We start from the raw sequence: 13681 nt of genomic DNA, 5'->3' as shown, positions 1-13681 counted from the left end.
TAAGAAAGGGCTGCTTCAAAACCTGCAGGCCATCATCACGTTGGATCAAAACCGCCTCACTGCAGAATGTCACAGCTGAAAGAACTTCATGAACTTCATGCTGAGAGGTTAAGTTGCAGAGAAGAAGCTTCAGGAGGCAAGCTGGAGGAGCGGTGCACTCCAAACGGGCTGGACGTTATTGGGACAAAATATGGAATGTGATAATACTGGTGAATGTTGAGGTGATGACATGACTTGCCATAAATAAATAAACTGTAGTAATCTTTCTGCTTTGGGTCCATAGCAAACGTGGACCTCCAGATGATGAGAAGTCTAACCAGTTCCTGGAAACACCCTAAATTCATTGTTTCCATCCCAGCAACAAGGTTTGATTTAACAGAAAAAATTGCTTCTGGCCAACATCCGCTGTTTTGGCCAAGTTGTAGTTTTCTTAAGAATTGACTACTTCTTTACCTTTAGATGTTTTTATGCTGCATTAAACAGAAAATGTCACCAAATATATAACTGGCACAGAGGATCTGAATGCCTGGTACTTAAATAACAGGCAAACATTCATTGTAGTCCAAGCTGGTCTTCAGGATACGCATCTTTCATACGGTGATACTGCGACAACCATAAACTAGTGATATATTGTGCAGGTTTACGAGAAAAACATGTCGTCACCAGTGCAGAGCAAAGAAAGGCAGCTTCTCCTGTCTAAGAAAACCAAGGGCAGCCTGAGATCCTGCAGGATGGACGGCAGAAGATTAGCTCACACACTATTCTAATGGACCCTCCTCCAGATCGTCTGGGAAATCTGGAGAAGAAAAGCTGAAGGCTCCTCTGAGTCCTGTGTGGTGCCAACAGCCAAACATGCAGTTGGACTTCTTGAGTGTGGTTGCGTTTCCACCAAGGTAGCAGAGTCACTGTTATGTCCAGGAATAGTTCTAAGGAATAAGGGATGGATCAAAATGTCCTCCAAGAACAACTTCCTCCAACAATCCAGGATCAGATTAGAGATGATCTGTGGATTTCTCAGTATGAAGGACCACCTTGTCCTTCCATAACCCTAAGGCTAAAATGATAAACTGGCTCAAATATCAAAGATCAGAGCATTGAGATAGGAGAAAACTCCCCAAATCTGAACCGCACGGAGAACCTGTGTTTGGTTCTCATGGACTGAAAACAAAGATCAGTCAGGCAGGCAGGGCTGGTCAAATATATCATTTATATGCCAAGTCTTAATGGCTGACATTAGAAATAAAATATCCTTCTAGATATTTCACACCCAAACAGTGCTTCGCCACTGGGATACTGCGATTCAATATATTGTGCTGAAGGGATTTATCAGCATTAATATCGGTATCGGCCAAACACATAGGGATTGGTCCGATAAGGAAAACTGCTCTGACATTAATAACCGATGTTTTCCATCTTCTTGCCGTTTCTGTATGTCATATATATATTATCATATATATTTTTAATATATATAATATCAGTAAATAATGATTATTGCTACTGTACAGTTCTATAAAGAGAGCAATGAAAACATCCACCTCAGTGTAAAATTCATTTTTCTGCCTGTTCAAACACAGCAGAAACCTTCATCAGGTTCTGGACACGAGAGACTTGATCACAAACAGCAATAATGATTCAGCTGTTTTTAAGATGTACTCACCTTCGTCCATAAGATTTCCAAAGAAGGCTTTCGTCTGATCTTGAAATGTGGGGACCTCTGAAAAGACAAGAATTTAAAAAACGGTAAAAAACCTGACAGTAAACAGAACATCACATCGCGTCACTGAGTGTGAAAAGTTTCTCTTTAAGGTTTGTGATCATTTGCAAATAAAAATTTAGGGCTGTCATGACTTTAATATTCCATCCACATCACAACTGTTGGTCAACACCTACTTTTAATTCCTTAGTTTTCTGGATTGTTAAACTTTGTGTTTATATCCACACCTCTTTGTGTGTAGACTCGTCTCTGGCTGCAGTCTGTGGGCATCCTGTGTTTGTTTGTTTGTTTATGAGCTCTGTCTGAATCAGTAGAGATCAGCTCCAGCTACTGGTCACCTCAGTCCAAACTGTACTTTCAAAACAGTCATGGTGCATAAAGCGCCTGCTTCAGTGATGAATTAGTCAGCTTATCAAAGGTTTCCTGTTTACTGGTTTAACATGGAAGCACAGAAAAAGCCACAGTATGTTTAAGCTGCTGAATGCATGCTAAGAAAGGCAGATATGTTCTTTGTGCTGAATTTTCCACTACAGTGTTTAGAGCAGAACCTGGGCCCCAGAACCTGGTCCCATGCTTAACGTTGCCTGTGTTGATGTGCTGACTTTCACTTCTGCCCATTTTAAGCGCAATAAACATTATATAATGCTGATATCTAAATGAATAACGTTTAGATGAAAGAAACTCAAATAATATATACGGTTGATTGTAGTAGTAACATGCATGTTACATGGAAATATTACAGTCTATCATTTCAATTCCTTGTGCTTTTAGGAGAAACAGATTATTTTTCCTTTGGGGTTGTGATGACTAGGGTTTTTATTTTAAATCATAAATATTAAAGGCATATTATAAATATTTTTTAAGTTGGAGTTGCCACTTTATACCGGTGGACTATTTCTTACTTTAATGTGTAAAGTTCTTCATTATTTTTTAGAGGAAAACTGGTCATCCAGATTAATAATAAACATAGCTGATAGATTAATAGCGGCAGCGGTAAATACCATGTAGCAGACCTGTTTCCAGGATGCTGAAGGAATGTGTTTTCCACTCAGGTGGGATCAGATCTGGGTAATGGTTGTTTTTTTTTTTTCTTCTCTTCAGAGCCCAATGAAACCAGAGAGCAGTTTGTTAACACAAGTAGAATTGATTCTGAACTTTCTGGAAGGACTCATGTTAAATGTCTAATTCTACGACAGTAATAATCACCCTGAAATAAAACAGCTGCTTGTTCAACTGTGGTGATTCCAAAGCCGTTAGATTTTCATCAAGATCCCAGGATCATGTTGGTTCTTGAAGAACAAGGAACAAAATGTATAAGTTTAGGCGTTTTCACTAAAAAACAACGTCTGCCACTAGAGATACCATGTCCAACGACGAGGAGCATCACAGAAGCAGTAAGCAGCAGCGCCGTCGTTTATAATAAAGACTCCCCACTTCACACCCACTCACCAACTCAGCGATATTAACTTTGCTATTTTTCTTTTTTATTTCCATATTGTTGCCGTTTGTGTTTCAGGAGGAGGAGCGGTCCATGAGGTGTTTGTTGGGTCATGTGACAGTAATGGTGATGCAGTGCAGGATTGTGGGATGTTTAACTGAACCATAAAAGCTACGTCAGCAGTGAGGTCGCTTTTTACAGAGTCAAAAGGGTTTGAAAATATATATGATTTATATAATATCTGTAAATATGGGTTATCGGCCATAACAGCAAAATTAACATTGGACATCGATATCAGACCATATTTTCACAAAGCTACTACTGATCCTCTTGTTTCTGGAATATTTTTCTGCAGCTCAGAGAGCAAACAAATCTGTTCCAACACCCTTGACTAGGGTTGGGCATCAAGTCTTGAGAATCGATTGGAACCAGGACAAACATCCCAATTCTCCCAGAATCGTCCAAATTTAAAACATGCCCAACCCTACTCGTGATGCAACTTTAAAAACCCAGTCTGTTTTCTACAGAGTCTTGTTCTTCATCGCTTCATACAGATTTATTATGTCATTATGTGTAAACCATCAACAGAAGAGACAACGAGTTTCCCCAGCAACACATTTAACTTTGTTTCTGAACGAAACAGGAAAAAGCTCAGGAGGACAGATGTTTGTTTTCTAAACAGCTTCTCCCTGCAGGGCTGAATTCAGAACTTGGCATTAATATCAGACATAAACAAAATCTGAACAAGTGGAAGTGGAAACGTGCTGCCTGCATCTCCTTAGCTGAAAACAAAGTGGTTTGAAGTTCAAATGTTTCACGGTAAAAATGTTCTCAGCATACAAAATCCCCATCAGCTGACTGGAAACCCATTTATGTCCAATCTAAACAAGCACCAATCAGGCTTTCACTGGATGGCCAGTTTTCCTTCAAGTCTGACCCTCTTTGAGACTCTACCGTATCCATGCTCAAACCTAAATCTGTGTAAACTTAATTTACTTGAGAGAAGAAAATGTAACAAACACCAACCGCAAAAGAAAAAATGTGCTGAAGTTTTGATTTTCAGTATTTGACCCAACAATCAGCATTCAGAGCTGGTCAAAGGAAACTGGCCCAATTACATCACTGGTGCATCATTCATTTAAACCAGGCAAGGTAATAATATTAAAATATTGATTTATTCGATACCAAAAGATGAAAATATTTGCTTCAAAACTGATAGAAGTTGAGGCATTTTCATCTCCCACGTTGGCACAAGATTTCACACAGCAGCCTGCTGACATGCAGGCGCTAAGCCCCTCCCTTCTCTGTTCAGACGTAAAGGAGCTGGCGTCTAGGGCTAAAACTAATGTGAGTGATGCTAAAGAAACGTTACACGTCTTATGTATTTATACATGGATAAATGTAGTTCTGAATTAGTCTTTAAACAGATCAGTATTTTTTTTAAATTCAGAAAAACTTACAAGTCGACCAGGAAGTAGTCCCAACCCGTAGCAACCTACCCTGCTCACCTTTGCATCAATGAAAATGTCATATGCAAAACTAGCACAGAAACAAACTGAATCCAAGGCTGTTGTTGAATGCATTTGCATGGAGCAGGCCTTTGTTTACTGTAATGAAACCTGTTGTCGAATTACCTGAACCACTGAAGCCGAGGTTCTCCCATCGAGGACATTGACACTTCTAGCAACAGTTGTGTTGTCTACTGTTTTACCATGCAGGAAAGACACACTATTAGGTTATGTTTTTATCTCATTGCCCTTAGGAACAAAAACAAATCAGAAAAACACTCGCACTGACCTCTGCAAGAGAAAACGACTCAATGTTAAAAATAATAATAAAACGCATGAAGATGAAAGCGTTTAGCAGCTGCAGACATTGTGAAAAATATCGTGCGTTTTACTTCTCAGGAAAGAATAACATCCTCCTGTCTTAGGTTAATAAAACATAAACCTGCTTGTAAAGTGGTCGGGTCTTCCTGTCAGTTGGTTCCACTGCCAATTAAACGACACAATCCTGAAACTGGCTTCAGATTTTACAAGTCTGGTCCAGTGACATGTGTTTGTTATCGGGACCAACTTAGATCGGGGTCATATTAAAATCCATAACTCTGACTTGTCAAACAATTAATGGAGTATTTTTCAATAAAAGGAAATACTTTAAAGCCTAGTTTTTTTTTAACTTGGTATGAGGAGTCAAAGTAACAGAAATTAACATAAAGATGAATTGAAGGTGTGAAATACTGAACATGGTAAAATTGAATGCCATAAAAACCAGCCTGATTAATTTCGCCTCTTTGAAAATTAGAATCTGTGAATTTGGAAGTCATTAATATAATAACATGGTAAATATTAATGTTATAGATATTAAGAGTTATCAAATCAACGTTGCCTGTTTTTCTTCACTGCCATGACTTCAGCGCTTCCATTTTTACCCCTTAAATTTTATCATTAATCATGTTCACAGAGTAAATGTTACTTCGATCAGAATACGGCAGCAGCCCCAGCGGGGTCAGGGGCCGGGGCGGCAACCCCGGTGGTGTCAGGGGCCGGGGCAGCAACCCCGGCGGTGTCAGGGGCCGGGGCGGCAACCCCGGTGGTGTCAGGGGCCGGGGCAGCAACCCCGGTGGTGTCAGGGGCCGGGGCAGCAACCCCGGTGGTGTCAGGGGCCGGGGCAGCAACCCCGGCGGTGTCAGGGGCCGGGGCGGCAACCCCCGGGGCTGCTTCAATTCATTTCAGTTACTTTGACCCCTCATTATTTTGTACCTTTACTAAGCTCATAAAAATATCAGTTTTAATCCTTGTGTGGTATTTTATTTCAATCATTCAATTTCTACAAAAAAAAAAAAGTTGGTGTAATTAATGTTTATCATGACAGCAGAAAGGAGAAGAATTGAAGGAAGGATATAAAGTAAACAGAAACGGATCAAGGCAGAAGATGGACTGAGCCGGATCAGAAGGTGGGCTTCGACACAAACGTCATTCTTTGTTCTTAACATGGCCCACTTTCTCTCGGCCCCGATCATCAGACAGCGTTCACAGACATCCACAAGGAAACATAATGTACGAAGCTTAAAGAGCCCTCTGTTCTCACCCACAGCCAGAACCCATCCAGGCTCTCTGCACACAGTCTGAATTCATGAAGCCGCCACAAACACCAGCAGCTGAACTGAGAGCAGGAAATCACTGCTCCGCACCCCACCTCAGCTCAGCTGCACAGCTGCAAAAACACAGCAGCTCAATCAGTGAAACGTGCACATGCTTCGCCGTTTTCACACTCGTTCACCTTTAGTTGAGTGGACGTTCCTGGTGGCTACGCACGGGAAGAGTCTGAACAAGGAATTCCAGGGTGGAGAATGTAGAGCTACACTTGCAGGCTTAGATTTCACCGCAGACATTCATGCAGCCCCTCTGTGCCACATTACTCTGGCCTTTTTCACAGAAACCATTACGCTGTTGCCCAAACACAGACTCATATTTCTTTCTCCCACCCCCAGTATAGGAAGGTTGTGATGGTCTGGGGAATGTTGGAGTAAAGAAACAAAGAAGGTGTCCATGCAACAGGAATGGGATCCTTAGCAGCCAGAAAAAAATTCCAGGTCAAGAAAAGAAGCAGGACTGCAAATTAAAACTAAATAAAAAAAGAAAAATCCTGTGTGTGGACCAGGACGTGTTTGGAAGCAGCAGCTGATCAGTGAAACGAGCTTCCATCCAACCTGGCTGTCAGGAATCAGTCAAACTAATTGAGAACAGCTGATGGGAAGGGACTCTGACACAGAATCACAGGTTTGCTTTTTGTTTGAGTCGAAACTCTTCGACAGACTGTGAAGCAACGCAGCCAACAACAGGCAATTATCCATGTCCAAGTTCCAGCGTCTCTCTTCCTTGTGCCAAATTTTCATGAACTATTCTGCCTTCCTCTGCTGCAGATTTCAGGTAGGTGTTCTTCCAAAAGCCATTTCTAAAACTGTATTTCTAACAGATAAGGACAAAGAAAATCCCTTTCAGTTTCAAGGCATTCCTACAGGGATAAACCTTTGCAGAAAGGAAAAACAGCTCAGCGCTCCTGGTGTCCTAAGAGGAAAAGAAGGGAAAGTCTGGAGTAAACTCCTCGTCTCCTCGTATTGTTTTTATTCCAGCGATGATCTTTCTATCCCCTGCAGTGAGGTAGGTGTCTCTGCAGCTGCCTCCTTGTGTGCGAGAGCTAAACTAAGCTGGCATCCAATATCAGTCCGAACGGAGCATGCTCACTCCCGCCCTTCCTTGTCCCCCGTTTACAACTCCTCACCCTAACAGAGACGGCTTTCTCCTCCACGACACCAAGCCTTTTCTAACAGATTTCTACTCCACTTGTTATCGTCTCAGCTGCACCACCCTCCCCTTCTTCCTGAGCACTTCCTTTCACGGTTATGTCAGCTTAAATCCTGCTTATTTCAACCCTTTTCCCCCCCGACTTTCTCCGCCCCCCTTCGCCCAGTGCTGGTTGTGAAAGTGTCAGATTTCAAGCTTTGTCTCGCTGCAGGCTCTACCACCAGCTGCCCTCACTGACACCATATTTCACTTTCTCACTGCTTTCCTTTCCCTTCCATCCAGGCCGTTTCCCTGTCTGTCTTTTTCCACAGTAACTGGCTCAAATAGGAAATGAGGTATTCTAACACCACTAAAACAAACTCCTTTGGGATTTTGTTACAGGCATTTTGCACATGTTACTTTCTGGTGCCATTCTATGAATTTCAAATGTTTGCTCGTTCCATCGCTCGTTCTGTTACACAACCTCATTACTGCACACATGAACACACCAAACAGAACTATTAACCCGAACAAGCAGACTTAAAATGAAACTCAAACCACAATCAGCTCCAGACAAAGCAAATGGCAGCAAAAGTGTCTCTTATTTTTGTAGAGACGGTACTGATCCGATCCAGTATCAGGTTCCAATACCAACGTAATTCAGATTGGAGATTTCTGATCCATGAGCTACGTCTGTGCTGTACTGTTGTCTGCTGAAATGACTCCACGAGTGAAACTACCTGAACTATACAACCAAGCGTCAACCAAGTTAGCTGAGAAGTCCCAGCCCTGAGCTTTACTAGGGTTAGAGTTATTTGGGGTTCAGATGTCTGGCCAATGTCACCGATAAGCCTCACTGTCCACTGGGTTGAGTCGGACACATAACCACTGTAGTGCTGTGCTTCGGGTAAGAAAGTGCAGAGGCTCACTTAATCAAGCTAAAATGCCAGCATCCTCTAGAGGGATGTCAAATCACTGGGAGATCCTTTTGGATAAAGTTCCTGCCATTCTACAGGACAACGCAAGTAACATGAAGGCTGGGATGGAAGACATGGCAGTTCCTAGTTCCTAGTCACACGGTGCAGCTCGCTGTGCACCAAGGACAGATGTCATGGTGCAGCAATAGTGGAGCATTAGCAAACAGGAAGATCGTAGCACACCTCAATTATTCCCAAGTTGCACAGTCTCGCTTGGAAGACCTGCAACATGAAATGCCAGGTGGAAGAACCACAACAACCCCAATTCGCCTGGTTTAAGTTGTTCAAACAAGATGGAATAGCTCCTTCTACATGGTCAATAGCCTTCCAAGAGAGAAGCGACCTCTCCGTGTATTCGCTGCCGACCACAACTTCCTCGCATCGCTGTCAGCCAACTAGTGGGGTTTGCAGAAAAAAACAGTGACACTGCTGGAACCCTTCGAGGAGTTAATCCAGGAAAATCAGCTCAACCTCCTCTGCAGCTAACATAATCCCAGCTGTCACCATTTTAAAACGCCTATTTTGCCGAGGAGAGCAGTACTGCCAGCGGCATCAAAGCTGTCAGCAGACAGTTCTGCGGCACCGAAGGTGAACCCCTCTACGCTGTTGCCACTTTAGTTGACACAAAATACAAAGACAGGTGAGGCATATTTTTATCAATGGCCTTTTTATTAATGCTGTCCAAGTTTTACATTGAAAATGAAATCCTGCTAAATCAAAACTACATATTGATTGATTCCTAGCTTGAAAGTGGATATTTGTTAGCTGTAGTCTACAATGAATTGGGTAAGACGGAACGAGCAGTTGTGTGTGTGTGTGTGTGTGGGTGCATGCTGTCTCCGATACCATGGATGAAAAGAGGAATCGTCTGACAGCAGAGAGCAGAAATGCTCATATTCCTCAAAAAGTACCTGCCAATGTTTAAGTGAGATTTGTTGAGCACTGGATCACTCCCTCGGTGATAACTGGGTCATTTACTCATCGTTTTCTTTTGAAAAATACCTACAGAGTCTGGCGTTAAGATTAATCCAGGTCACCTTCAATGCCAAACCTCTTACTGTACTTGATTTGTGCTGTTCAGATGCAAACCGTTTTATTGATAGTGTGAATGTTCACACTTATTGCACTTTTTTTTTGGTATTCGACATTTGCAAACCTTGATTTGTTGCTGCTACAAGAGCCAGTATGCTTAATTTGTGCTGATCAGATAAAGCAGTCCCTTTGTACTTTTGTTTGGAGAGAGATAGAGGTATAGACGTTTACCCTTTATGGGTCTCCGTCTTGGATTTAACAAATATTAACAGTCAATTTTAGCATAGTTTACAGGATTTCCTATTTTTCTGACCCAATACTTACCTCAGGTCGCCATTTGGAACATACATGCATACGTTTGGTCAAATCATACTTGCCTGTAAAGAGAAATTTCTTGCAGCCTCATAAAATTAACAATAATCATGACAATAGTAAAGCAAACAAAGCTCTGGTATCGGAAACTGGTATCGTGGTATTGTGATTAGACAAACATCATAGAAACCATCAGATTTAACACAATCAACAACTGCCCGACTCTTTGGCTCCCAAAATAGTCTTGACCCATCAGGACACAGAGTACTGCGGACCTGTGAAGGCCTGCTGTGGCATCTGGCTCCAAGCTGTCAGCAGCAGATTCTTTTAGTTCTAGGAGCAGAAGCCTCTCTGGATCAGAATTGTGGACAGAGATCTGGAAAATCTGGTTACCAGGTTAACACCTGAAAACGGTTTGGACTCTGTTAGTAACGTATTTTGTTGAGTAACGTCCACAGGAATGGGAAAACCAAAGATTTCCCAGCAGACCATTATCAAAGTATAACACTGGTGCCTGCCAGCTTACCATAATGCATCCTGGTGCCATTTCTCTGAGGTGAGATACGCAACCAGACCAAACATCCGCATGATGGAAAATAAATTCACTGATTCCACTGCTCTGCTGTCCACAAACTACATTAAACATTCAGCTGTCACTGACATTTTTACCAGTTTTCTTCTACCTTCCCAACTACTGCAGAAATCTCACTGAAGCTGCAGATGTAGAAATGATTCGGGGATCACAACGCTATGCTTTTTGGAAGCAAAGTACGAAGAAAAAAGGTTTGTATTTTTGGCCTTTTGTTCAGTATTTTAAACCCATGCTCTGGTGTAAAGTCTTCAGAATATCAGGAGCTAAAACCATGTTATTTAAAAACATAGACTTACCAGATAAAGTGAAGTCCCAAATTATTCACACCTTCCATGTTATTTTCCATGTTCCCGAGGTACTCTACAGTAGGGATGGGTAGTTATAGTACCGTTAACCACAAACATACACAAAAAAACATTTTATAAGTTTTATATACATGTTCAGACAAGAGGGTGGGGGAAATATTGGCCAGTCACTGTATTTATCATTTTCAGCAGCTAACTTCCAACTTGCTAATATTTGGCGCCCCCACCTGGTCCACGTCAGAACTCTATAATCATCACAGTAGTGATGATTATAGTTATATTATAGTTATATGAGTAGTGCCAGCTGATGCAACGGACTGATATAAAACATCTGCCCTTCTCATCACATCTAACATTTACAGATTTTTTTATACCAGTTTACATGATCAATTAACATCAAATTAAAACTGAGAAAGATTATAGATCCTAAAAGGTTAAAGGTCACAGATGAATAATCGTGAAGAAAAAGTGGATTTAACTCAACTGATATGGTCATCACGATATTTACCTACATATTTTGGATCTTCAGGTTTTCCCTCAGGCTGAGCCCTCGTCATCTCCTGGCACAATCTTTAAATCCAAACAGTTGCTACAGTCTCCCAGACTTTGCTGGACAAACATGTCGTCATTCACCTTTAAGTCATCGTGATTTCTAAACGGAGCTGCGGGATTCGCTACACAAATTGATCCACCACAGCTGGTCACATTATGACCAGAGAACATAAACAATGATATGGCCAGAACCTCAGCAGCAGAAAGACCTGGACACAAAGAGACCCCACTGCGTCCCACATGCCAACTGTGAGTTATAAAAACAGCAGCGGTGAAACCGGCCCCTGCCTGAAGTGTGTCATTAAAGGGGCAGGCCGAGGGAAATAACAATGAGCCATCTGGACCAGGCAGCAGTTCATCAGCAGCGACCCAGACACTTCATCACCTCCAGCCAGGAAGTTTACAAAGAGGAAAAGGGGAGGAAGGAGGAACGAAGATGGGTCATTTACATTTTAAACGCCTTTAATCTGTCACTGTAAAAAAAAACAAAAAAGAAAAAAAAACTAACATCTTTGAACTGAGGTTCAGAAAGAGAAACACCAAAACCAGCGAGTCAGGATGTGCTGAAGCCAGAGGACCATCGGGGGGGAGGAGTAAAGCACGAGCTCACATTTCCATATGAAACAACGCCTGCTGTCCATTTCACTTACTGTCTCACACCGGGATGCAAGGAGCCGACAAAAGGCAGGAAAATGCTTTGATTACCTCCAACATTCATCTACAACGGAGAGATCACAGGAATATCTGCCAGGTTAGATCTAATCTGCACATCAGGTTAAGCAGGATTCACCACACAGCTGATCCTGAAAATGCTGCAGAGAAAAAATGTGAAAATAATTTAATAAATAAATGAAGACATCTGGCCCTGATGTAAACGTTTTCAAAGTTCAGAAAGGTTAGACGTGAGTATTACTAAAATAAAGCACAAAGATCAACACTTAAAGGTGAAATAAATCCCTCCTACTGGGAATCTTAGTTGGTCTCACTACTCGGCGTATCAAGATGCATTTCAGTGCCTCTGTGCTGCATCCTCTAAACACAATACATACTCACTAATGCATGCAGCAAGACAAGCGTGAATTAATCTATTGATTGCCTTAACATTAGGAATCCATTTTGGCTCAAAGAAACTCATTATTACAGATCCACCATATCAAGTCCACAAAAGATATCCTCCTGCCCCTCAACAAGCACTTTAGGAGCAAGTATACTAAGGTATAAAGAGTCAACCAATTATTTTTTTATAAATCTTTTTACCTCCAACTTCAGTCACATGTGACAGTGAACAGATACGACTGATTACTTTTTGGGGAACTGCATGTCACTGTAATAACAGCAGCAGTTGAATATTTACAAGTCAGTCTGCTTGAGAAGAAGCATTAAATCCACTGTTCTGTGCACCGCTACATCGGCTTAACGAACAGTGACCACACAGAGCGAGCTTTAGATGACAACGTATGGACACTAACCTGCCATGTATGATGAAAGATTTATTCATGGATTTATCAAAGATTTTCTATACATACATTTTTCATGAAAAATTCAACTTAAATAAAAATGAAAATCAAAGTAGGAACTTATGGTCACACTCATCTGGCTCCCTTGATTTCAGGTATCTGGTTTGTGTGAAAACATCTAAAGATTTTATTTCCGAAAGGCAGATTTTATAAACAGCACGCATTTATTTAATTCATATATTCAGAACACTTGAGCGTAATGATAAAGCCACCTGAAGGAAATACACTAAAACTAGCAGATCTACATCAAGGTTTTGTTTTTAATGGCAGTTGAACCTCTTTCCAAGCTCAAGGCGCAGCTTAGTTTTTTTTAATGTAAAACTAACAGTTAATGTAAACAACCTTGAGGTGGACGATATGACGATATTAGATCGTAAAGATTAGAAAGTATTGGCGAGCTGGCCATGCAGAGAGCCCATTGTAAACATTGTAGAGCTATGCTCCTGCTCAGGAGTATCAGTTGATTTCTTCCTCTACCTGCAGCTTCATAAACCAACTCACGTAGGAAGGAAGAAACAGGTAACGGTTAATAGAATGGCATGGTAGTGTTATATTATTATAGTTAATATTCTTACTAAAAAACATTAAAGCCATCTTCAGTTACCTTGCTATTTAAAACTTAAAACTTTGTCGTTCTTTGAACGCATTTGCATTTAGCTGGATGTTTGGACTCTGGTTTGTCTGCTTAAGGTGGAACTACTTGGTGAGATGTATTGGACCACAGGCCGTGTATCCATTTACTTTTTTCCAGGCCATCCAAAAATAATAACAGTTTATGCCTCCGTTTCCTAGCATCAATAAGACAAACCTTGTCAATAAGAGCCCAATCCATGTAAAAGATGCTTTGAACACCAAAAAGTGGTCTTTAAATTTCAATAAAAAGGTGTTAATGGGAGTGTCATGAAATAATGAAAAATATTACTAATTATAATAAAACTACTTATACTACAACTACT

The 13681-nt window shown here is 41.2% G+C and overlaps 1 protein-coding gene across 4 annotated transcripts in view; it reads right to left on the bottom strand.

The window, feature by feature from the left end:
• The window catches only part of siah1 (siah E3 ubiquitin protein ligase 1), a 38423-nt gene that overhangs the window by 9243 nt on the left and 15499 nt on the right, over positions 1 to 13681 (bottom strand). For 2 of the 4 annotated variants that reach the window (XM_047381299.1, XM_047381290.1), the window contains one exon: positions 1658 to 1714. In XM_047381299.1, coding sequence (XP_047237255.1) covers positions 1658 to 1667 — 10 coding nt within the window. In that variant the 5' untranslated portion in view covers positions 1668 to 1714. Of the gene's footprint in view, positions 1 to 1657; positions 1715 to 6434; positions 6689 to 10647; positions 10669 to 13681 lie in introns of those variants that run through there. The other 2 variants (XM_047381306.1, XM_047381281.1) reach the window with 2 other exon arrangements.

Source organism: Girardinichthys multiradiatus, chromosome 2, assembly GCF_021462225.1.
Source record: "Girardinichthys multiradiatus isolate DD_20200921_A chromosome 2, DD_fGirMul_XY1, whole genome shotgun sequence".
Classification (NCBI taxonomy): Eukaryota; Metazoa; Chordata; class Actinopteri; order Cyprinodontiformes; family Goodeidae; genus Girardinichthys; species Girardinichthys multiradiatus.
This window is presented reverse-complemented; position numbering and strand designations above follow the sequence as displayed.